The 24,755-nt window shown below is 52.5% G+C and overlaps 1 protein-coding gene across 5 annotated transcripts in view; it reads left to right on the plus strand.

Annotated features, from left to right (window-relative positions):
- Window positions 1-24,755, plus strand: part of EVC2 (EvC ciliary complex subunit 2) — a 125,561-nt gene that overhangs the window by 62,227 nt on the left and 38,579 nt on the right. For 3 of the 5 annotated variants that reach the window (XM_057309602.1, XM_026514381.4, XM_026514383.4), the window contains 7 exons: window positions 656-980; window positions 8,792-9,031; window positions 11,193-11,368; window positions 13,962-14,121; window positions 15,282-15,736; window positions 21,442-21,646; window positions 24,040-24,162. In XM_057309602.1, the coding sequence (XP_057165585.1) occupies window positions 656-980; window positions 8,792-9,031; window positions 11,193-11,368; window positions 13,962-14,121; window positions 15,282-15,736; window positions 21,442-21,646; window positions 24,040-24,162 (1,684 nt within the window). The remainder of the gene's footprint in view (window positions 1-655; window positions 981-8,791; window positions 9,032-11,192; window positions 11,369-13,961; window positions 14,122-15,281; window positions 15,737-21,441; window positions 21,647-24,039; window positions 24,163-24,755) is intronic. The other 2 variants (XM_026514382.4, XM_026514385.4) reach the window with 2 other exon arrangements.

Here is a 24,755-nt window from a genome sequence, read left to right on the forward strand (position 1 = left end):
ACAGCCAAGTTCTAGAACCTGGGACCCTGTGAAGCATCCTGTTGATATTTCTTGAGTACGCTGTATTTTTAGAGCAGTAACGTGTTGGCAGAACAACTGGGAAGCTAGTGCGGAGAGTTCCCACATACGCTGCACTCAGTTTCCCCCATTGTTCACTTACATGACGATGGCACACTTATTACCATCAGTGAACCAACGTTGGTACATTAGGATTAATCAAAGTTCCCTAGTGGTTCTAATATCCTTTTTCTGTTCCAGGATCCCATCCAGGGTACCGTATTACGTTTAGTTGTTATACCCACAAGTTAATTTTTAATCAGAGAAAAGTAAAATAAATTTTAGTTTAAAGTCCTCCAAATATATTAACTCTGCATTTTTCCCTTGGCCTCCTTGTGATTGTTACTTGTTGACAAAGACCAGGCCTTATATTCATTCTGTTCCTTACAGTTTCCAGCAAATTGACTAAAGCAGACTCTGTGGATTGAGTGGCTGGCCATCAGTAACTGGCTGGAGAAGGAGGGAGGGAGGCAGAGGAGGAGGGAAAATGGAAAAAGAGAGTCCTTACCTCCAACGATTTACAACCTCAGAGCTCTGAGGGACCTGTTTCTGCTGTGACGTCATGTAGTGGAATCCTCTTGGCTTTTGTCTCTCCCAGGTTGGAGATTGCCACCCTGAATCGGGCAGACTCAGACCTAGAGGCTTGTCGAACCCAGATCAGCAGAGACATCATTGCCCTTCTGCTGAAGAACCTGGCCAGCTCTGGTCACCTGTCCCCCCAAGTAGAGAGGAGGATGGGGGCTGTTTTCAAAAAGCAGTTTCTGTGGCTGGAGAAAGAAATTCAAGAGGAGTATGATCGGAAGATGGTGGCCTTGACGGCTGAATGTGACCTGGAGACGAGAAAGAAGACAGAAAGCCAGTACCAGAGGGAGATGGCGGCGATGGAGGAAGCAGAAGAGTTGCTGAAACGTGTCAGCGAGAGGGTAAGGCAGCTTCCGAAGCAGGGCTTCACTCGCCTTTGCTTTCTCTCAGGGTTTCGTCATTTACGCATCCATCTGCCCGTCCTTCCACCCATTCACCCCTTCATCCGTCCTCCCCACCCATCTCTCCATCCACCCACTCACTGCTCTTCCATCCACCCATCCATTCACCCATTCATCTGTCCATTCACCCACCCAGCACTCTTCCATCCACCTGTCCATCCATCCATCCGTCCACCCATCTACCTGCCACTCTTCCATCTATCCATCCATCTACCACCTTTCCATCCACCTGTCCATCTACACATCTATCCATCCATCCCTCTACCTACAATCCTTCTGTTCACCTGTGCATCCACCAATCCATCTATCCATCCATCCACACCTCTACCTACAATCTTCCATCTACTTGTCCATCTACAGTCCATCCATCTATCCATCCACTCACCTACCACTCTTCCACTCATCCATCTGTCCATCCACCTGTCCATTCACTCATCCATTCGCCCATCTACTCACCTACCACTCTTCCATCCACCCATCCACCAGTCTTCCATTGACCTGTCCATCCATCCATCCATCCATCCACCCAGCTACCTACACTCTTCCATCCACCCATCTGTGCATCTGTCTACTCACCCACCACCCTTCCATCCACCCACCCATCCACCCACCCACCCATCACCCTTTCTTTTACTTGTCCATCCTTCCATGCATAATTTATTTAGAAAGCCTTTATTGATCACTTACTGTCTCTTGGTCACTGGGCTAGGCAGTGAAATACAGAGGAAATGAGACATGGTTCTTAGGTTCAAGAAGTTCATAGCTTAACGAAGGATCTTCACGTATAGAAGATGTGACCTCATGCAACCATATTAGAATAGAGAATTGTTCACAGTGCCATGCATGCCATGGGGAGAGTAGAAAGGCTTCATTCATGGAACTGCAGAGAGCGTGGCTCAGAGAGGTTGTGTTGTTAGTGTGTGTGTGTGTGTGTGTGTCCATCTGGGCTGTGCTGTGCCAGATCGTGGAGCCCTCCAGCACCAGCTCCACTGTCAGACAAACCTGGACTCCCATTCCAGTATATTCCAGTTCTGCTCCTGAAGGCTGTAAGTAGCCCGACTGTGAAACAAGGCCAAGGGTCCCCCCTCTCAGGTGGCTGGGAGAGGTTGTACAGGAAAAGCAGCCACCCAGGGTGTGGGGGCCACCAGGCTTAGTGCGCAGTGCTCAGCTCTGAGAGTTCTGACCCCTCAGCCTTCCCAGGGCCGGCCTCTGTTGATCAGAGATTGTCTCATTTTTCTGAAAGATGTGTCCTTTTCTGTCTTGAGGGACTCGTGCCAGAGTTTTTTTCCTCATTGTGTCAATTCCAGCCTGATTTCTGTCTTCCTCTGTGAAAGAGCTGGCTTGTTCAGTCCCTGTGGCCTGAGCCCACATTTCCTGGTCTAGAAATCTGTCATCCTGGGGAAGTCTCACACCTGCTTAGGAACGGGCTTTTGAACTGCTAACTTCCATTCCCCAGACTGCTGGCCACGCACAGAGATCCCCCGGCAGTGGACACACAGGGCTGACAGCTCTTGGCTCTCAGCGGGTCATCTGCCGTCAGCCCACACGCACGCATGCTGGGCAGTGACAAAAAGAGGCAAGATTCGTGCTGTCTCAGCCCCACCTGCCCCCTTGCATCCCATCCCCCTCACCTTAACCTGCATCCCATTTTAGGGTGAGGCTTGCTTTCTGCTTGGCTCCCCTATGGGTTTCTGTGGCTGCTGGAACAAATGACCACAGATTTAGAGGCTCAAAGCAACAGATTTTGATTCTTTCACAATTGTGGGGGGCAGAAGTCCTAAATCAAGGTGTCCGCAGGGTATCCCCCCTCTGAAGTCTCCAGGGGAGGGTCCTTTCTTTCTTTCCCAGCTTCTGGTGGCTCCAGGCATTCCATGGCCAGTGGCCGCATCACTCCTGCCTTGACTTCTTGTCTTTGCACGGCCGTCTCCCGTCCTGGGACCATCATCTCTCTCATCTCTTTTAAGGACACTTTGGAGTTAGGGCCCACCCAAATAATCCAAGATGATGTCCTAAGAGCCTTAACTTAATTACATCTGCAAAGATCCTCGTTCTAAATAGAGCCACATTCGCAGGCTCTGGGTTAGGATGTGGTCGTGTCTCATGGGGGGGGGGGCACTCTTTCCGCCACCAGAGTTCTGCCGGCTGACCCCACTCTCTGACTTCCCTCTGTGACTGTACTGACCCATGCCGAGCCTCCCTGGGCAGGGGCATTTCAGAAACCGTGCCGAGCTCACAGTGCCGTGATTCAGCCCCTAAACCATCTCACGATCTTTCGTTCTCTTCTCTCCTGAATTTGTTATATCTTTTGTTGCCGTGGACACAGTGCCTGCTTGGAAAGTGTTAGAAAACAGGAGTCAGCAAATTAGACCCACCAGCGCAGGCTGACCCGTGGGTGGAGAACAGTTTTTACGTTTTAAAGGATTATAAAAAGTCAAAACAAGTGGAGGAATATGTGACTGCAAACCTTAGGGGGCCTGCAAGCCTTAAAGTATTTATCTGGCCCTTTACAGAAAAGTGTGTCAACCCCAGCTCCAAAACAGAAAAAGAAAAACCTTGGAAAAAAGTTTGTGGAACCCACGTCACTATCCAAGGCAGACAGAGGTTCATTTGGTCTGGTTTTTGAGCTCCTACTATGCGCCTGACCCTGGAGATACAGGGACGCTAAGGCCGGCCCCCACTCCTGTCCTCGGATTTCAGCATACATTTTGACCTTTTGCTTTATATATATATATTTTTTAACAAACTCAGGTGTATGCAGTTCATAGAATTGTATGTTTTGCCCGTTCTCGCTTAACGTCACGGTATAAACATTTTCTGATTGTACTAAGTGCTCTCACATGCACCATTCGCTGTGTGCGAATTGTTCTAAGCACATCACGTGGATCTTCTCATCAGATCTTCACACCACCTCAGTGAGGTGGGAATTGATAGGATCCCACTTTTCCAGCCGAGGAGACAGATTTGGAGAAGGTCACCTGCCCGAGGACACGTGGGTTGGGCCAAGACGCGGACCCAGGCAGCATGGGCCGACCCTGCACCTGCCCGCCCATGTGGTGCGATGGCGCGTCACACACCCTTGCTTCTGTGGGCCAGGTTAACCCATCCTGCTGGGCTTCTGCCTGTAGCTACCGAAAGGCTGTCTGGAGCAATGTCGTTTTAAGTATTTCCCTGATATTGGCACAGGTTGTTACTGCCATGATGAGGGATGGTGGGACGGAGGGCTCCTGCTTCCCTCTGCACCTCCCCCCTCCCCAGTCTGCTGGTTTGCAGCAGGAGGCCGCCATCGCTCTGGGTTCCATGGGTCACCCCGCTCAGAGACCAGTCGCCTTATCTGAGTCAACGTGTTTCCAAAATAGCATCTGAACAGCAAAAGTCAACAGAGGTATTTCTCTTCCAGCCTGTGCAATCCACTCCATCTTCCAAAACTGCCGATGACCTTGTAAATTACCTGTACATCTATCATAGTCATCTTTAAATAAAATGCATGGAAACGTTTTGGACATACTACTCCAGCAAGCATTCTTTTTTTAAAAAAGAAAACTGAGCAAAATCGGGTTTTTTTGAGTAGAGTTTAGGAATTCCAGTAATTAGAGACGAAATCTGCTCACATTTGAACGCCTGTGTAATCTCATAGGGCTTTTAAAGCGTGTCTCCACTGAGAGGCCGTGGGGAGAGTGGTGGTGACTACGGACTGTGCAGAGACTATTTGGGCTCAGATCCTCACTCTCTGTTCCTGGAGAAGGTGCATTGCTCGCTTTCCCTGGGTCTCAGTTTCCCCATCCTGCAATTGGGGATACAGTTTTTACAATTTGCCCATCTTGCTAGACTGAGTGCTGGGAGTATAATTTAGTACAGACAAGTTTTTTGTGACAGTCTGACATTTTTGATGGTGCGGAGTCAACATTAGGAATGGCACGTTGCTCTGTAACAGCCTGGCCCAGTCCCATGATTCTCAAACCAGAATTGAAGTGCCCTTTCCCAGTCCATGTTCCCCCCGATTCTCTCCCCCCACAGGGTAAGGTACTTTTCAGGGAGTGCTGAAAACCATGGGATAAACATGCTTCACTTCCCTGCAGAGTCTGCTGTGGCAGAAAGTTCAATGGGGAGTTGGAGTCAGTGACCATAACGTCAACATATCTTTACAAATGCACATTTGTTGCCATTATATAAAATATAAAACTTCGTATAAAACCACAGGCCTCCAGCTTCTCATGAAACTTGGGGAGATGTGCTGCCCTGCCTCTGTATTCCTGCAGAGCCCCCTTTGGTAGGCTGATTGGTGACTGGCCCGTAGGCAGGCCTTGTTCTCCACTTTGCCCCACCCCCACCACCCCCTATGGTCTCTCATATGAGGATAGTTCACTCACTTCTACCCACAAGCTGCCTTGCTCAGGCAGGCTTGGCAGTGGCTGGGAGGGGCGGGTCCCCTGCTTTACGTCGTAGACTTCTCATCTGTGCCCTCGGAGGATTGAACTAGGTCAGGGGTTGAACACGTTTCTGCAGGTCTCTGGACCCCTCAGGAGGCCAGTGTAGATGGAATTGAGGGGGACTCCCATCATAAATTCATTTTAGGGAGTATTTCACCATGACACAAGCATATCATTGCCTCATGCCTTATTCTTCAAAAATATAATTCTAAACAAGTACTGATAACTTTATCTTGGGATTTCCGCGTGTGCGCGTGTGCTTTTTGTCCTGGCTGTGAGAAGCTATATGAATTTCATCCCATCTTTCATTCCTATTAATTAAAATAAATTGAGGTTTGCGGCTTGCCGAATTTCATACTGTCAGGAGAGAAGGCCACTTTGATGAATGAATCAGCCTAACTGGGCGCCAGCCCCTCCCTGGGCAGCAGAACGTCCCTGCGGTCCCACAATCAGGGGCCTGGCTCCCTCCTGGCTGTGGGTGAACCGCACTCTGTAATTCAGATAAAAGCTGTGAACAACCACTTCTCTCCAGACGGGTGACTCACAAAAGTCTGATCCAACCGTTTTTATAAAATCAGCTTTGAAAAAAGGCCGTGTTGTTTTCTGGTGGCCGAGGCAAACCGTTATTCCTGGGGAGGCCCATGGAGCTGCGGGCAGGAGGAAGTCCTGGGCCTCGGGGGCTGAGGCTGCACTGCACCCCGAGGGCAGGGATTCTCAGGTGTTGGCTGCCGGGCTTTTGGGAGGCCCTATAAAAGTAACACTCTTCTTCCTGGGCCAGATTCTGAACAAACTGAAAGGTGAGGCAAAGGAGCTGGAAAGTTAAAAATGCATGTCACTGTTATAGGGCTTTTGTGAGTGATGGGAAGTGGGGGTGGTAGGTCTGGGCACTTGGCGACGTGGGTCGCTGACCACACTGGGTGTCAAGAGGGCACTGGGTGCTCTGGTCCCTGATTAGCTGGAGAAGGTACAGCCCTCTCTCTCCCTCTGCCTTTCCTGGGTCCCCACTTAACCTACACAACCGCCAGCCCACGCCCTCCTGCCACGGAGACCCTGGTCTCTTGACCTTAACCCCTGGGATTGCTGTGCCCTCCGTCCCAGGGATACGAACACCTGCCCCCGACTTTGCTCCACCAACATGTCCACTGTCTGTGCGATTCCAGGACACGGAGCCTGAAGATTTGGTTTCGTCTGCTCTCCTCTCCTGGCATTGCTGAGACTGGGACAGGACCCACAGCTCCTCGGAGCTTGTGTTTCTTCACCTGTGAAGTGGACTGTGTTCATTTTCTGTGGCTGCGTCCCAAATCACCATACATTTAGCAACTTAAAAATAACACCCACTTACCGTCTCTTTCTGTGGCTGGGAGTCTGGACACGGCATAGCTGGGTTCTCTGTGGGCTCTCAGAGGCCTGCCATCTGGGCCTCTTGGGCTGCCTTCTCTGGTGCTCCGGGCCCTGGTCCCAGCACATTCGGTCATGTGCAGAAGTCACCTCCTTGCGGTGCAGACTAAGACCCTCAGCTCCTGAGGGTTTCCCTTCTCCGTAGACTGTTCATAAGAGGCTGCTTGCTTCTTCAAGGCCAGCAGGAGTGTGTCTCTCTGTTCGGGAAGGTCCAGTTCCTTCTTAAGTCAGACCTACCCAGGATCATTTCCCCTCTGGCTAGCTTAGAGTCAACTGATTAGGGACCTCAATTACATCATCAAGACCTCTTCAAAGTCTATGTCCACACTTAAGGCGGGAGGATTTATATGATGTGGACACCATGGGCTAGGAATCTGGGGGACCATCTTAGAATTCTGCCTCCCCAGGAGAAATTAACTGCACTCCCCTCCTGGGGCACGAGTCTTTGGCCCTCGCAGGAGAGTGAAGGCACCAGGAACTTGGTGCAGATGCATCTCCTCCTTCCTGCCTTCATCCTGAGCCCATGAAGTGCAGGCATCCGGTAGCCATTTCTTAACGACTCTGCCTCCTTTCTTTCTTTTTTTTTTTTTTTTTTAAGATTTTATTTATTTATTCGACAGAGATAGAGACAGCCAGCGAGAGAGGGAACACAAGCAGGGGGAGTGGGAGAGGAAGAAGCAGGCTCATAGCGTAGGAGCCTGATGTGGGGCTCGATCCCATAACGCCGGGATCACGCCCTGAGCTGAAGGCAGACGCTTAACCTCTGTGCCACCCAGGCGCCCCTCTGCCTCCTTTCTTACCCGAATCCTCTCAACTTTGCCCTGATTGCTGGTAGTTTTCTCTTCAACTAAGTAAAGAGCGAAAGACGGTGGAAATAAGCGGGTGAGTCTAACAGCAGATCCATTAATGTTTCTATTTTGCAGGCTATTTTCAGGCAGTCTGATTTGCAAATTTCTGTCCCTGTGAATTTTCTGCTTTGAGACTGTTCTGGAAAATATTAAGATAACAGGGAAGGACAGGTTGCAGCAGTATTTCCCAGTGCTTGGTGGCTTTGTCATTGCCAGCTTGGGACATGGGTGTGCCTGTGTGCACACATGTGTGTGTTCCACATGAGTGCACATGCATGTGCTTGTGTTTCCTGTGTGGTGGTGTGCATATGTGTATGGACTACAGGCTGCTGTGTGCATATGTGCAATGTGTGTGTGCATGTGTGTATGAGCTATGCATTGATGTGTGCATGTGTGTATACATGTATATTTGCTGTGTGTAAGCATGTGTGTACCCATATACATGTGCATGCATGTGCACTGTTGTGAGCTGTGTACATGTATATTTGCCATGTGGATTATGCACGTGCACTATGTTCATGCATATGTGTGCATGTGCATATGTGTGTATGCACTGCATGCTGCTCTTTACATGTGCTGTGTGTGCACGTGTGTATGCGCTGTGTTGCTGTGTGCATGTATGCATGTGTGTGCCTGTATGCATGTGCGTGTGTGTATGCACTGTCATGCTGCTGTGTACATATGTATTTGTCATGTGCATGTGCACTGTGTTCATGCATGTGTGTGTCTGCATGTGCACGTGTGCACTCACTGTGTTGCATGTGTGTATGCATGTGCACATGTGGGTGTGCACTGTGTCCCTGTGTACATGTATATTTGCGGTGTGCACATGTATGTATGCATGTATGTGCCCGTACACATGTGCATGTGTGTATGCACCGTGTTGTACTTTTGCTCTGTGCATGCATGTATTCATGCATGTGTGTGCCTGTGTGCACGTGCACATGTGTATACGCACAGTGTGTTGCTGTGTGCATGTACACTGCCTGTGTGTGTGCATGCACTTGCAGATGGCCTGCGTGTGCCCGTGTGTGCTGTGGGTGTGTCGTCTCTCATGTGCCGCCCCCTCTTCCCGCAGTCTGCTATGGAGTGTAGCAGCCTCCTGAGGACCCTCCACGGCCTGGAGCAGGTGCACTTGAGGAGATCTCTGGCTCTGCAGCAGGAGGAGGACTTTGCAAAGGCTCACCGGCAGCTGGCCATTTTCCAGAGACATGAACTGCACAATATCTTCTTTACCCAGATAAAAAGTGCTATTTTCCAAGGGGAACTGAAAGCAGAGGCAGCTAAAATGCTGCTGCAGGATTACGCTGACATCCAGGTGAGGCCTCAGATCAGGCTCGTGGCGGTGGGAGTGGGACTTCCCTGAACCGTGTCGGTGGTTTCTCCTCTCCTGGAGTCAGTCCTGTCTCTTCTCTTGGCTGTGTACCGTGAACTCATCACCTTTTCCTCCTGCCTCTTGACGTGTGAATGAGTTTCTAATAAACGGGGCCATTAGTAGCTCGAAGCCCAGGCCCGGGACTCAGGCTGACTTGGATTTGATTTGCAATTCCACCAGCCCTCAGCTCTGTGACTTTAGGGAAACTGCCTGACTTCCCTGAGCCCCAGGTTCCTCACCTGTAAAATGGGGGTCACAGAGCTGATTCCCAGAAAGCCTGCGCTTGGCACAATATACATTGAATACGTCTAGCAGCGAAAAACATATAACGTGTGTGTGCCTATACGTGTGTGTGTGTGTGTGTGTGTGCGCGCGCGCGCACCAGGTATACCTGGGCTTTGCAGTCTGTGTCTGGATATGCCTGTTCTTCCGTGTCAGCCTGAGTGTGAAAGATATTAATCCACAGGGAATAAATTCCTTAACAAAAGCAAAAATAGTTGATCTGAGGCTGTCACCATGGCTGTGGGATTTCTTAGGCCCGCGAGGGGTATTCTACACACACACGTACACACCCAGCGTGAAATCACTGGTGTGCAGTCCTGCAGCAGATCTCTGATCCCGACACAGGCCCGGTGGGTGAGGGCGGTGAGGAGTAGGGCCGTTCGTGCCAGAGGACACCGAGCGACCATCCCCGAAAGGCTCCGGAAAGTGCGTCTTGCAGGGTGAGAGGGCCACTCTCGTGAGGCACGGAGCTTGACGAGAACAAGCCAGCCTCTCCATTTGGCTCTAGGTTTTTCCCACTCAAACCTCAGTGAGAGTGACTAGATTAAGAATTCTATTCTATTCCCAGGTAGGCATCCGGACCACAAGGCGTCATGTAGGTATTGATGGATTTGCTGTCATTTTTCTCCTCGTGATGGGCAGTGGCTGACTCTCAACACTGGGGCATTCGAGCTAGAATGTGTGATTGTTGGTCATAATGGGGTCAAGAAGTAGACTTGCGCGGGTGATAAAGGTGGCAGGACACAGGCGTCTTCGACCGCAGCTGCTGGAGTATTGGAAGATGGCAGCTCTGCGTGTCCTTATGTAATGGGCACAAGTCGGCGGTTCCCGCAGCCCCAGTTTCATGGAGAATAGGAATGTTTTCTCTGTATTCCTGTTATATGGATTCTGCGGCCTGTAAGTCAGGGAGATACCGGTGTTCAGCCGCATCCGACCGACCATTCTGCTTTTCGCTGTCTGGACAGTGCACGTTCCCAGGCATCAAGAACTGGAGATATCACAGCTTTGGTTAGCGAGGAGACTGTCCGTGGCATCATAGGTATCTTGTTGCACAGAGCATCGATCTTTTTGGTGACCCATTTTAGGGACAATATCTCCACAGATGGGAAAAGAGAGCAGAGCCAATCAGGGGGATGATGCCACTTAGGCTAATGTTTTAATTACTGCTGGTCTGATGACCATGCCACTGGTCACAGCTGCATGTTAGCGCACAGGTCCTGGAATTAGATTACTGAGTTCAAATCCTTGCTTAACCATTTCCCAGCAGTGCGATGTAGACTCAGTTTCCTCATCTGTGAAATGGGAATAATAGTAGTCTCTCTCTAGATTAAGTTAAATAAGGCAAGAAACTCTCTGAGCCCAGTGCCGGGCCCAGAGAAGACCCCAGTGTAAGGTAGGTTATCGCTGTCTTGTGTTTGGTTGGGGTTTGTCATCTTGTCTCCCGTCTCCTCCACGAGCGTGGAAGTTCTGGGGGTCAGGGCTGATGGCTGATTTATCCCAACCTGTGCTGCTGCTGTGTTTTGAGAACCCCATGGGCGAAGGCTGAGTGAGCGAAATTTGCATCCCCTTTCCTAGGGCAGTAACATTGTCTTGACAGCTCCTAACACTCTGGGTCTTGAATGCATTTTCCAAGCTCTCGTTCCTTCTTAGTCTGTCATTTTCTTCTAAGCCTTGTTAAGAGCAGGGCATTTTGAGGTGTTAATCCCCATGCTTCTATTCTTGTGTGTTTTCTTTGGGAAGGAAATATAATACTTTATAGGTCTAGACAGAATATTCTCCAAATTTTAATTAGGCATATTTTCTTCATTTTTTTTTTAAACAGGAGAAATTAGAAGAGTTGATGGATTTTTTCCAGGCTAGTAGGAGATACCATCTAAGTAAACGATTTGGCCACAGGGAGTACCTGGTTCAGAACATGCAGTCGTCGGAGACCCGTGTACAAGGCCTTCTGAGCGCTGCTGAGGCTCAGCTGACCCTGTTCATCCAGAAACATGAGAGGTGAGACCCGAGAGCCGTCCCCGGTGATGCCTAGGAACCTCCTCGCCACGCCGTCCTCATCAGACACCGCCTCTGCCGCTCGGTCAGTGGATGTACTGGCGGCTTCTTACTGACTCCGTAAGAAGAATTCTCCAGTCCTAAGAATCCTTCGCGCGGTAGAATTTCTAAAACCTTCAAGATAGGTGGGACAGCCATGCAGTGAACCTTCCGTGTGCCCATCATTCAGCCTCAGTGGCCAACCTTGATGTTGCCCTACAGCCCCACTCGGAGTCATCTTCTTTTTTTTTTTTTTAATAAATATTTTATTTATTTATTTGACAGAGAGAGCGAGAGAGCACAAGCAGGGGGAGCAGCAGAGGGAGCTGAGTAGGGAGCCCGATGCGGGACTCAGTCCCAGGACCCTGGGATCATGACCTGAGCTGAAGGCAGATGCTTAACAGACTGAGCCACCCAGGCGCCCCCCCACCCAGAGTCATCCTAAAGGAAATCCCCAGCATTTCACTGAGAGATCAGTGGCAGAGGCTTATGGGAGCTGTGTGGTGGGGGAGCCCGCTTCTCCTTGAGCTCGGGTGCTCAGCCGGCTCTTGCAGTCCCCTTGGCAGTGAAGTCTAAATACACAGACGCTCGTCGCTTGTCGTGCATTGTCCCTGGTTTTTCTCTGCAGCCCCGGGCACCGTGTGGTCGGTGGTGACGCAGGCTCACAGCAGGGCAGCCCCCACCCCTCTGAGGCTTTTCCTCCCAGCTAGTCTTTGAGGTACTTAGCTGCAAACAATGACATTTATTCTTTTTGGTAATGAGAAGCTCTAAAATAAATAGAGGCATGCCTGTAATGTTGGCTTTCCCGGGACAGTCTGTGGCTTTAGGAATTGGTTCTGCCACCTTGGTAATTTCATTAGGACTCTGCGGCTCTCTTGCCCTATTTAATGAGGATTCCGTAAGGTGCAAATTACGTGAACACTCGCTACCCGAAGATGCTAATGAATTTGTCACTGCAGTTGCCTTGACGTTTCTGATTAATTTTCACTCAAGTGAAAGAAACAGTTCCTTGCCTTCAACTGAAGCCCCTGACAGCCGGTTGTACTGCTGTGAGCAGTTACCACGGACGTGTGTTTTACCTCTGATTTTTAAATTCTATTTTAAAAAGGTGGCTCAGTCGGTTAGGCATCCCACTCTTGGTTTCAGCTCAGCTCATGATTTGAGGGTCGTGAGATCAAGCCCAGTGCCAGGCTCGGCATTCAGCGCAGAGGCCGCTTAAGATTCTCTCTCTTTCCCTCTCCCCCCCCCCCCCCGCCACTCTACCCGCTCATGTGTGCTCTCTCTCTCTCTCTCTCTCAAAGGAATAAGATATTTTAAAAAATTAAAAGTTGGCACGGGACTTACGTTTCTAAAACATGTGTCCAACATTCATTCATTTGCCTATTTATTCCTTCAAGAAGCTACCATGGATAGAGGCGCCTGGGTGGCTCAGTGGTTCAGCGTCTGCCTTAGGCTCAGGTCATAATCCCAGGGTCTCAGAATTGAGCCCCACATTGGGCTCCCTGCTCAGCAGAAAGCCTGCTGCTCCCTCTGCCTCTGCCTGCCACTCCCCCTGCTTATGCTCTCTCTCTCTGTCAGATAAATAAATAAAAACTTAAAAAAAGAAAAAATTTCCATGGATATCTACCCTGTGCCAAGCTCGGGGCCCAAACCAGTGATGCAGACAGACTGGGAATAGTCATGGCAATCGTGGCAGTAACAGACTGTGTCGGTCAGGATTCTCCAGAAAAACAACCAGTAAGATAGATACGAGGGGTTGGCGCACCTAATTACAGAGGCTGAGGACTCCCACCACCTGCCCCGTGCAAGCTGGAGACTCTGGAATGCTCTGGAAAGCCAGTGGTGTAGTTCGGTCTGAATCCAAAGGCCTGAGAACCAGGGGATCCCAGTCCGGGGGCAGGAGAAGGTGAGAAGAGGCATCCAGCTAAAGCAGTGAGGCAGGGAGAAGGGGGCAGACTCCTCCTTCCTCCACCTTTTCTGCTATTCGGCCACCTGCTGGGTTGGCTCATGCCCCCCCCCCCCCCCACGTTGAGGGCAGTCTGCTTTACCGCATCCCTGGTTCTGAGTGCTAATCTCTCCTGGAAACACCCTCCCAGACACAACCAGACAGTGTTCAATGCGGGTGCCCTGTGGCTAGCGAGGTTAGCATGAAGAATTAACCCTACATGGCATTTCTTGCATTTACCTCTTGGACTTTGATGGTGACAGTCCTGTCACCAGCAATTCCGAACCCACTGTCTGCTCTTGGAAAACTGTCCCTGGAGCACCGTGGTCCCCAGAGCACCACTTTGTCCCAGAGCTCTTGCCCAGTCTCTGCCCGAACAGGTGGTTTCTGGTATTGAGCTTTCTGGGCATGACTCTACGTGCCCTAGGGTCGCCGACCTTGCCCTTCCTGTATTTGGGGAACGCCTTAGCTGCCCGTTCTGCTCCTGCTCCTTCAGGGTAGGGACTTCTTCTGATCAGACCAAGCAAACGGCGAGATGAGCGTCCAGCCCCTGCCGCGGTCAGGCTGAGGGTGGGTGTGGAGAGTGCGTCAGCCTCTGCGTCTGTCTCCTAGAGCGGGCTACCTGGATGAGGAGCAGATGGAGACGCTGCTGGAGCGCGTTCAGACGGAAGTCTTCTCCATCAAACAGAAGCTGGACAATGACCTGAAGCAGGAGAAGAAGAAGCTGCACCAAAAATTAATCCTGAAGCGAAGACGAGAGATGCTACAAAAGGTATGTGAGCGATGGTGTCCGTGGGGCCCGAGGCCGCCTTTCTCTGATGGGCTGGCCTGATGCAGGGTTAGGCTCTAGAAGGATGGAAGGACTGCAGAGATCCCAGCGACCGTCCGTGAATAGCGTCTCTTGCTGCTGCTTCTGATCATCTGTGAGCGGCCCTGTTCACGGAGGCAGAGCTTTCCGCCGCATCCCCGGGGCTGAGGACACAGAGTAGGTGCTTGACGAATCGGTAGAATGGTGACCCTCTTTGGCCACCTGGACCATCCCGTGTCCTCACAACAGAGCATGGAGACGGTCTGCCGGTGCTCTGAGAGATCCCGGCACGATGGACATCGTTATTGTGCCTGTCCATGTTTCCTCACCCCCGGGGGCCTCCCTGCCTGCAGCTCTCTCCCTGGGCATCTTCTGTCCCTGTGTCTCAGCCCGCCTGAGGTGTGACCTCCTCCCTCAGGTATCACTCGGATCTCCTTCCTGAAAGGCCTCCCCTGACCTCCTTTCAGTTGTCCGTCCCGGATCTCGGGGTGATTTTCCCCCGTGCTCGGGCCACAGAGTAATAGCAGACGTTCATCGCCGTGTGCTCCGCACCCACCATGCCTCTGAGAAGCACACGCGTGTTAGCTCACTGAATCCTGCCGACTTCTGGTGAGGTAGATCAGCCCCGTTTTACAGATGAGGACGTGGAGGCACAGAGAGTTCTAGGCTTGTCCACGGAGGAGGCAGGCTTGGAACCCAGGTGGTCTGCTCTTGGGCTTTACCTGCTCAATAAAGATGTGTTCAATACGTGTTCAACAGATGGAGCTCTCACTCTACTTTGGGTTACTTTCCTTTTTTTTAGAGAGAGAGAGTGAGCAGAGGGGGGTGGGCAGAGTGAGAGTTAGAGAGAGAATCCCAAGCAGACTCCTTGCTGAGTGCGGAGCCCGATGCAGGGCTCGAGCTCACGACCCTGAGATCATGACCTGAGCCGAAACCTAGAGTCGGATGTTTAACCGCCTGAGCTATTTCGGGTTAGTTTCCTACGGACAGCTCTCTAAGTGTGAGATGTTGGGAGAGGACTGTCACCCTTCTGTGCCCCCCGCACAGGTTTCCACGGGGGCTGCCAGAGCGCTGTGCGCGCCAAGCTGGTCCCCCCTGAGCTTTCCTCTCCGAAACCCCTGCAGCACAAGGAGCAGCGGAAGGAGCAGCTGTCCCTCGGGGAGGCCCTGCGAGCTGCCGAGGACGCCAGCCAGTACCTGGGCCAGTGGGGGAGCCTGCTGGCTGAGCACAGCGCGGCGCTGGAGGAGCTGCAGGAGCGTCTGGACCAGGCCGCCCTGGAGGAGCTCAGGGCCCTGACGCTGTCGCTGTCCGAGAAGGCCACCGAGGAGCTGCGGCGCCTGCAGAACTCGGGGATGACCCAGGAGCTGCTGAAGCGTGGCGTGCCCTGGCTCTTCCTGCAGCAGATCCTGGAGGAGCACAGCCGGGAGCTGGCTGCCCGGGCCCAGCAGCTCGAGGGGGAGGAGAGAGACAGGGACCAGGAGGGCGTCCAGAGCGTGAGGCAGAGACTGAAGGATGACGCGCTGGAGGCCTCAACGGAGGAGCAGGCGGAGCTGAGACGCTGGGAGCACCTGATCTTTGCGTGAGCGTCCTCACCCTCCTCCACCCCAGTGAGGGATGGGCCTGCCCGTGGTTGTGGGGATGGCGGGCACTGCCCCTCGAGGTCCTTGGTCACCTGAACTCGCAGCCCAGGGAAGAGGGCCACCCGGGGTCACGGCATGAGCAGCCAGGGCCGGTGGGAGGCAGGCTTTGTAGCGAGAAGAGGGTGAGGGGCCCGGGTTCCCGTGGGAGGCTGTGCCTGGGGGGCTGGAACCCACCACTCCCACATACGCAGGAGCTGCACTGGGACCCCTTGATCAGAAGCTCGGTTGATGAGGGGCCTTATTCCCGGGAGCAAAGTGGGGAGCAGAACTAGCGGGGGGGGGGCCATTCGGAGCCCACCCCGTTTCACCAGATGTCAACAACGTGTGATATTGGGTTCCTGTTTGAGGCCTTACCCTCACTGCCTCTTTACTGGCCCTCTTCCTTCGTTCACCGATTCAGTTGTGCTTGGGCTATTTGTTTCATTCTTAATTCAAGAACCATGTAATGACATCACCTCTAAGTAGGACATAGGGGCCACAGCTGGCCAGCTCTCCTGGTGCTATGACTAGGAAACATTGGATAAATGGCACAGTTACTGTTTTTAAAGACGGGGGTGTTGTCGGAGCAATGAGGACCAGCTGAAGTCACATGCCAGAGGGGCCAGAGCCCCTTCCTGCCAGGAGTTACCAGCTCTCTGTGCGGACTGAGATTGGCGTGGCCCAAATGGGACAACTTTCCTGGTGTAGCAGAGACCCACAAAGCTTTTGGCAGTCGATTGAGGCTGGCCCATCAGATTGGAAACTGAAGGAGCTCCAAACAGAGCTCAAGTGGGGCTGTCGAGCAAAGTCAGATGTGGCCAGTGTAGACCAGAAAAACTAGATTTAAATCCCAGCACTACCACCAGCTGAGTGTAGGAGAGTTACTTAACCTCTTAAGCCTCATCTGTCTTGCCTTAAACAACAATACTCAGTCATTTAGGGTGCTTTCAACAGCACACAACACTATCGGGTTAGTAAAAGATGAAGAAAATATTTTATAAGAAGGAGTCAAGTGGTAGGTAAATGCTTCCCATCTTGATTCAGTGGCTCAATGATTCCATCAAGGACCCAGTTCTGATGGTCTTTCTGCTCCACTATCCTCAGTGCACCACTTTGGTCTTTGGGCTCATCCCCTCATGGTTTCAGGATGGCTGCTGTAGCACCAGGTGTCACACGCATCATCTCTTCATCTGAGCCATCACCCCTTCTGATTCCACTGGTCAGGACTACATCACAGGCCCATGCTGAAACCATTCACCAGCAAGGAGAATGAAGTGACCATGACTGTCGGAGACCAGAGGGCTGTCAACTTTTTAAATGAAGTGCAGATAAGGGTAGTCTCTGAGGGCTACATGGTTGCTACTACTCTGCCAACTCTGCCACGGTAGCGAGAAAGCAGCTATAGACAGTCTGTAAACTAATGAATTTGACTGCGTGCCAAACTTCATGAACAAAGACAGGCTGGGGCTACACTTGGTCCACAGGCCATGGTTTGCCAGTTCCTGCCTTAGACCAGCTGCGGCTTCCCCCCGGGGGCTGTGAGGGGTGTTCCTGTCCCCAACATCGTTGGAGGGAACCCCTCTAAACAAACACTGAGCTGACAAGGCTTAAGGAAGTGGCTCTGGGTTAGGTCATCAGCCATGTCTAACAAGATGCCACCTTCACGGCATCGATGAGGGAGAGCATGGGTTCATGTATTTAAATCTTTAAACATGACCCTTGATCGGCAGTGAGCAGCTAGTAAGTAATGGCTGCTACCCATGATCAGGAGGAGAGCAGACACCTAGCGAGATGGTCAGGACAAGCAGGCACGGGCAGGTAACCGTTCCGGGTACACTGGAGGGTCCAGATCTTTGCCAGGCCCCGAGGGAGGTCCACTGTGTGCACCAGCTGCCGACCTGGCACTGGGAGCCAGAGATGAGTGGGCACGGGCCACCGGTGCTCTGCTGAGACGGGGCAAGACTGAGGCGGGAGCAGCTTGAGAGGAGATCCTGGTCCTTATCTGGGCGTGAAGAGGGGAGACCAGTGTGACTGGCGTGGAGGAACACAGTTAAAAGCCATCACCAGCTGCTCAGGGGAAATGGCCCATAACCAGCATCTACTCAGTCTGTTTATTTGGAGCCACTGAGTCATTGTTTCCTTACAAGGACATGGTCGTACCCATTTGGCAATGACAGAGCTTCTTTTCCGTTTCCCTACAGACCTTGCAATCAGCATTCCTTAAAGTTGCTTTTCCTTTCAACGAACCAACCAGCCAACCCAGAAACTTAAGCAAACAGACAAATCCAAACAACCTATTCAAGCAAAGAAACAAACATAGCTCGCACCCATTTAGTATCCTTTTCTGGGTATAGACGCTTCCCAGCTTAAGCTGAATCTTAGGCGCAATGTAATTCTGAATCCAGAGCCCTGTGTGTTGGACCTGGTTGCACAGACAGGAGTGTGCAGGGGATGTTGTTTGATGGGGGGGGGGGGGGTGGCAGGAGGGGAATGAGTTCTTTCCAGCATATCTGCTCAGCCGGTCTGTCTCCCCTCTCTGCTGGGCCAGCATGCTGTGCACTGGGCATCCGTGGTCCCTCCCACCTGTACCCTCGGAGGGGCCTCAGTACCAGAGCATCTTCCCCCGCAACGCCCGGCCTTCCTTGACAGTGACGTCTGGTGGGACAGGATCTGCCTGGCTTCGACCGCTTCTTCTGTCCTCCTACACAGTGCCCTTCCCCAGGACTGACCTGGCCGCCAGGGAGAACGGGTCCCTGGGTGTTTGCAGAGAGAGAGAGTGCCCTCTCTGGGCTCTGCCTCTTCTGTCTTAGGCTTCTGTCCCTGTTTACTTCCCAGTCTTTGTTAGTGTTTGCTTTCTTGAGCATACAAGATGCTGTCTTCTCTCCAAGCCCGTAAGAATCAGATCCTTAAAGGCCACTTCTTATTCCTGCGAATTGTTCTCAGCAGTAACAATTCAGCTCAACCCGCATCCCACCGAAGTCTCTTTACACGCTCCAACCAGCTTTGGACTCGTTGAAGCATCTGAATTAGACTTGACATTCCCATTACTGGGTGGTCGTTTTCTGCAACTTCATTTGGATCCATTTGGCAGAGAGTATTACGAGAGCCGCTGCTGATTTAGTCATTCACCGGCAAAAGAGAATTCTCACCTTGCTATCAGAAAACGCTTTATGATTTTTCTAAGGGTTAAAGAGGGTCAAGGAACGATGCCCATGACGTGCGTCTGCCTGTCTACTTTGCTTGTTTAAGATTCCAAAAGGTTGCAGCCTTTATTTCTGAGGCACTATGTAACAATGGCTTTGCACAATTGTTTTGAAACACATTTTTAGAAGCTTTGCAATTTCAAGCAGGATGGAGTTGCTCTAAACCTGGTTGAGTAAAGTAGGAATTAATAAGGTGTTTTTTCCAGCGAAAGCATGTCTTTGAGACTTCTTCTCCTGAACTCCTGCCTGGATTTAAACTCCCATCAGGGCCAAGACCCTGCCTGTGTTTCTGTCAAGACAGGTGTTTCTGTCTTATCTGGGTCGCTACACAGTAGAGGATTAAGACCAGACCACCCAGGGCTGAGCGGCTTGAAGTTGGGCAGGAATAATGACTCAGAGTCATTTCAGAGTTGCTTTCACTTTGGATTCCACATACCTGCAAACACGGGGCAAAGGTTCTCCAAGAGATCAAGGACAAAGGAGCAGCTGCCATTTCCTGGGGTTCTTTTTAAAAAGTTGGTGGACGCCCTGTCGTGAGAAACCCACGATGGGGTGTTGAGACATGGGCCTGGGGCCTTCAGACTATGTCCTGCTGGAGGCCCATATCACCTGGAAGGTCCTATTCTATTTCCAGGGGAGAACATTCTAGCTGAGCTGCAGTCGCGCTCTCCCTCCTGGAGATTTGGGTGTGGCAGGGCTGGCCGTGGCCTCCCTCAGTAGTCCTGTGGGTATGTCTGCGTGTAAAGCATCCACAGAGCACATTTTAGCCAGCCAATGTTGACTGAACATTGCCAGAACACCGAACAATCTGGGTTTGTCCACAGAGAATGTTCGTCAGACGAACAAGTGGACAGACAGGCATTGCCCAAAGCAGGAAGGAGAGGCAGCTTCTCCCTCGCTTGCTTCTCCTGGCTCCGGGAGGAACCTCTGTGCAGGGGTCCCTAGCAGACTTCCCCTCACATCTCGCTGGAGAGGAGGGAACGGGAGCCCATAGCCGGCCTCCCCTGTAGAGTGGGCTGTGGGCCTTGCTGGCAAGGAAGACTGGCAGGATTCTTCAATCTCCTTGTCTGTAAATGGAGGACTGAGTTGCTGGAAGGATTAGCAATGGTGTAGGTCAATGTTTTTGTTTCCTGGAGCTCCGGAAACAAGAGTCCCACCTCCTGGGAAGCTTCAAAGGACAGGGAAGTGTTTTTTTGTTGCTCTGGAGGTCAGAAGTCTGAAATCAAGGTGTCAGCAAGGTGTTACCAGGCTGTCTCTGAAGACACAAGGACAGCTTGGGGGGCTGCCAGCGTCCTCGGCATCTGTGCTGGCTTCCTCACTCCAGTCCGTGGCCCTGTGATCCCGAGGCCTTCCCCTTGTGCCCAGGTCTTTCTTCTCTTCTCACAAGGACACCAGTCATGTTGGGTGAAGGGCCCATCCTCCTCCATTATGGCCTCATCTTACTTTTGCATCAGCAAAGACTCAGTTTCCAAACAAGATCACATTCCCAGGTACTGGGGTTAGGACCTGACGTCTTCTGGGGGGACACAGGTCAGCCTATAGCAGTCAGTCACTCAGCATATTCCCAGCGCGGAACGGGTTTTCTCTGTGTGATGGCTGTCAGTCATGATCCTTTAACGCCCAGTGCAAGGCCCCCCCTTGTCCCTTTTCCTCCTGAGCTGAGCCGGGCATCTGTCCTCCAGGCCACTGGCCCTTGCGTAGTGTGCTGCTGAGCGGGCTTGGGGGATGATGCTTTGTTTTCACGTCTGTTTCTAAAGCGAAAGTAGACTCTCTCCCAGCTTGGGAAGGCTGGGAGGCCTGCTGCCTGCCCCCAGACACCCTCACGCAGCCGTGACTTCGCCCTAGCATGGCTGTGTGTCCCATGCACCGTATATTCGGTGCTCAAGAGATTCCTGTTGATCGAAGGCATGATTAAAGACATGATGGGTTTTTCTGGACATGAATTTGATGAATGGAGTTTGCTCTTTGAATTCCCAGCTTCTCCCCCACCCAGCACCCCTTAACTGTTTCCTCTTTTTATTTATTTATCTTTATTTTTTTTAAAGATTTTGCTTATTTGAGAGAGAGAGAGTGAGCATGGGAGGGGCGGGAAAGGGGCAGAGAGAGAGGGAGAAGCTGACTCCCCACTGAGCAGGGAGCCCAATGTGGGTCCCGATCCCAGGACCCCGAGATCTTGACCTGAGCCAAAGGTAGACACTTCACCGACTGAGCCACCCTTTTCAAATTTATTTTTAAAAATTTTCAATTTAAATTCAATTTAGTTAACATAGTGTATTATTAGTTTCAGGGGTAGAAGTTAGTGATTCATCAGTTGCATGTAACACCCGGGCTCATTCCATCACGTGCCCTCCTTAATGCCCGTCACCCAGTTCCCCCATCCCCCCCCCCCAGCAACCCTCAGTTTGTTCCCTAGAGTTTAGAGTCTCTTAGGGTTTGCCTCCCTCTCTGTCTTGCTTTTCCAGGAAGCTCTGCTCCTCGGCCTTCTCCCTGTCTGAGGAGGAGCTGCTCGGGATGAGGCAGGAAGTTCACGGCTGCTTCGCTCAGATGGACAGGAGCTTGGCCCTGCCCAAAATCCGGGCCCGCGTCCTGCTGCAGCAGTTCCAGACTGCCTGGCGAGAAGCGGAGCTCCTGAGGCTGGACCAGGCCCTGGCTGCCCCTGAGCTGCCGGTAAGAGGGGTGTCCCAGCCGCTCCTTGACTATAGACATGGGGCATCTCCCGCGCCTGAGGCCGTGGGCTCTGGCCCCGCCGCCCACCCCGGGCTCACCTCTTCTCACTCTGCTCTGCAGCCATGTCGGCTTCTGGCCCTTTCTGGAACTGCCAAGCTTACCCTAACCTTTAGATGCCTGGCCCAGACCCCCTTCCCGGGCCCTGCACTTCAGCTGCTCACAGCTCACACCCGGACCTTCCTCTGGACCTGGCCTCGGGCAGATGGGTGCCCCCTGGCCCAAGAGGCTTCTTTCCCTCCTGCTCCCTCAGCCTTGCGCAGTGACCGACTCAGGGTGCAGAAGCCTGGCCCCTTCTGTAAGTGGCACGAGGAGGATGCTCACCCCCACTCAGGTGGGTCAGGAAAAGGGAGCCTCTCACACCGGACCCTGTAGCCTGATGATGGACAGTTGCCTTTGCTGAGCACCTGTTATGGGCCTCAAAGGCAGGCCAGTCTGGGGGGCCGTGTTTGCTCCGGAGCCCCCCATGGAGCAGTTAAGGCTAGACTCACCTGAGACCCCGGCCGGCGTGGCCCTCTCCCCTTCCTGACCTGGTTCCCTCACTCCCCACATGCTGCTCCGAGTTCCTCTCAGGAAACCATGTACACCCCAACCCCATCTCCGCCTCTGCCTCTGGGGAACCCGACCTAAGACGAGGCCTTTGAACTTGCCGTTTCTTCTGCCAGGAACACGCTTCCCTGAGAATATCAAGGGCCAGCTCTTTGTGGTCTCTTCGTGTCTCAGCTCAGCTTGCCCTGCAGAGGCCCACCCTGAGCACCCGTCCAGAAGACCCCCTCCCCAGGCATTCACCACGTGGCTGTGGTCCTTGTCTTCACGTAACTGATCACTGAAATGTCCTGGTTTCTCAGCCCGCTCACTGTCTGTGTCCCACTGCAGACAGGCTCCCTGACCCATTCACCACTCCGCCCCCAGCACCTGGAAAGTACCTGGCTCGTAGCAGGTGTGCAGTGCGTGTGATTGAGCCGGCCAACCACCAAATGTATGCAAGATGTCGGGCTTCTCTGGACGTGATATTAGGATGGGATTGAGCACGTATTCAAAGTGCTTAAGCTTAGGTGATCTCGTGCATGTTCACTGCAGGGCCGGGAGCCAGGTTTCTCTGCTCATTTTATAGAAGAGAAACCCACCAGCGCAGGACAAGTGGACTGACTGAGGCAGGCCGGGGGTGGCGGAACTGGGCTCGGGGCTGGTATTTTCTGACTTGAAACCTACTGCTTATCCTTTGGGGGAAGAAAAAAAATTCAGTCATATCCTTATTGAATAAAAAAACAGCACAATGCAGAAATAACTTAGAAGCTTTTATGTTCTTTCATGTTAAAAAAAAAAAGTGTTTTTTCTATTTCTGTTCCTAGAAGAGTGCAGGATTTATAAGACGATGGTAGTTAGAGAATAAGGGACAAAGTAGCAAAGATTTTTTTTTCCCTAAGTTTCAGAACAATGAATACAGGTATTTCCATAGAAGTGAAGCAAGGTGTGTTTCCCCTGCTTTGGAGCTGACTGAGGGCCGATCCTGGCAGGAGCGATGTTCCTGATTCTAAAGTGGTTTAGGGTGCTCGGTTTGGAAATAGATTCGGCCCTGCAGTCTGCGTCAGAGGGACAGATACACCTGCCCCGAGTGTGAAATGCACTCACTTAATTCCCTGCAGAAGAGGGGCACCTGGGTGGCTCAGTCGGTTAAACCTCTGCCTTCGGCTCAGGTTGTGATCTCAGGGTCCTGGGATCGAGCCCTGTGTCTGACTTCCTGCTTGGGGGGGTGTCTGTTTCTTCCTCTCCCTCTTCCCCTCCCCCGCTCATGCTCGTGTGCTCGCTCTCTCTCGCTCTCTCTCTCTCAAATTAAAAAAATAGAAATACTCTGCAGCAGAAATGCACTGATGTGCTGGCAGGGGTCGGTGGCCATGGCTGGCTGAGCCTGGCTCCCTTCCCGAGGACCGCGGGGGACAGCAGAGGAGCAGGTGGTGGTGGAGTCCGCTGGTGCCAGCAGGGAGAGCCACTCCGCCTAGCTTCACTAGGACAGGGACGTCTTAGGTCGAGTCCCCTGCTCAGAGAGCTGACGGGTTGAGGTCCCACGGCTGGGAGGAGGAGGACCCGGGTTGGCTGTGCTGTCTGACTGCAAAGCTTTGGCTCTGCCAGCTGGAGGCCTTCGTCTCCTTTGATGGACGGCAGGCCCCCTACTGAGTTTGTTCAGACAAATGTACATCTTTCCCCATCTGTCCCACCAAAGACAACTGTGCAGCTCTGGGGGCCGCAGGAGCCCCTCCCGGCTCTGGGAGACATGGGGGCTGCCCAGACCTGCAGGTGGTCACTTCCCTGCCCGTGTTTTCCCTTGCCCCCTCCAGCAGCAGCCCAAGGCGAGGAAGCCGCGCTCCAAGAGTAAAAGCAAGGTAGACCTTTTGAGGAAGAGCATTGAAGACAAAATACAGCTCTTTGAGGAACAGGCCCCTGAAGACCTGGTTGAAAAGGTCAGTCCTTCTGCTTTATCTATTCTCGCTGCCCACACAGGGCTGATGCCACCCCATTCGCAGGGCGCCCAGAGTCCCCAGGGCCGTGACTGCCCATCTCCGTCAGCACTGTGTGGTTCAGCTGTGCTCCTGCAGCGGGGACCCACCCGTGCCCCTCACGCCTCGCCACCATCCTGTCTGCAACCCTCCTCCACTTCCTCACCCGATCTCTGGATCGTCCAGGGGGCCCCACATCTGCTGCTGCCTCCGTAGCCGTGGGGGCCGCCGCCTCCACGCCTGGCCCTGCACTGAGGCGTTCACACGCGCCGTACTTGACGTTCCTGCATGAGCGCACAGCGCTGTCCCAGTTCCTCCCTCTGCTTGGATGGACCTCGCCGCCTTCCCTTACCTGGAGAGATGAACCTTGTCCTTGGCTGTCCTGAGGCATTGCCTCTGTCCTCAGGTGTCCCCTCTCCCAAGAAGCCTGCCCAGATCGCCCAGTTCTTCCCGCTCATTCCTCTGCCCTGTCCTGCTTTCTTGTCCTAACACACCCCACACCGCGCATTCACCACACTGGGATTCTGAGCAGTGGCAGGGTCCCAGGCACAGTGTTG

This window comes from Ursus arctos, unplaced genomic scaffold (genome assembly GCF_023065955.2).
Source record: "Ursus arctos isolate Adak ecotype North America unplaced genomic scaffold, UrsArc2.0 scaffold_9, whole genome shotgun sequence".
Lineage (NCBI taxonomy): Eukaryota > Metazoa > Chordata > Mammalia > Carnivora > Ursidae > Ursus > Ursus arctos.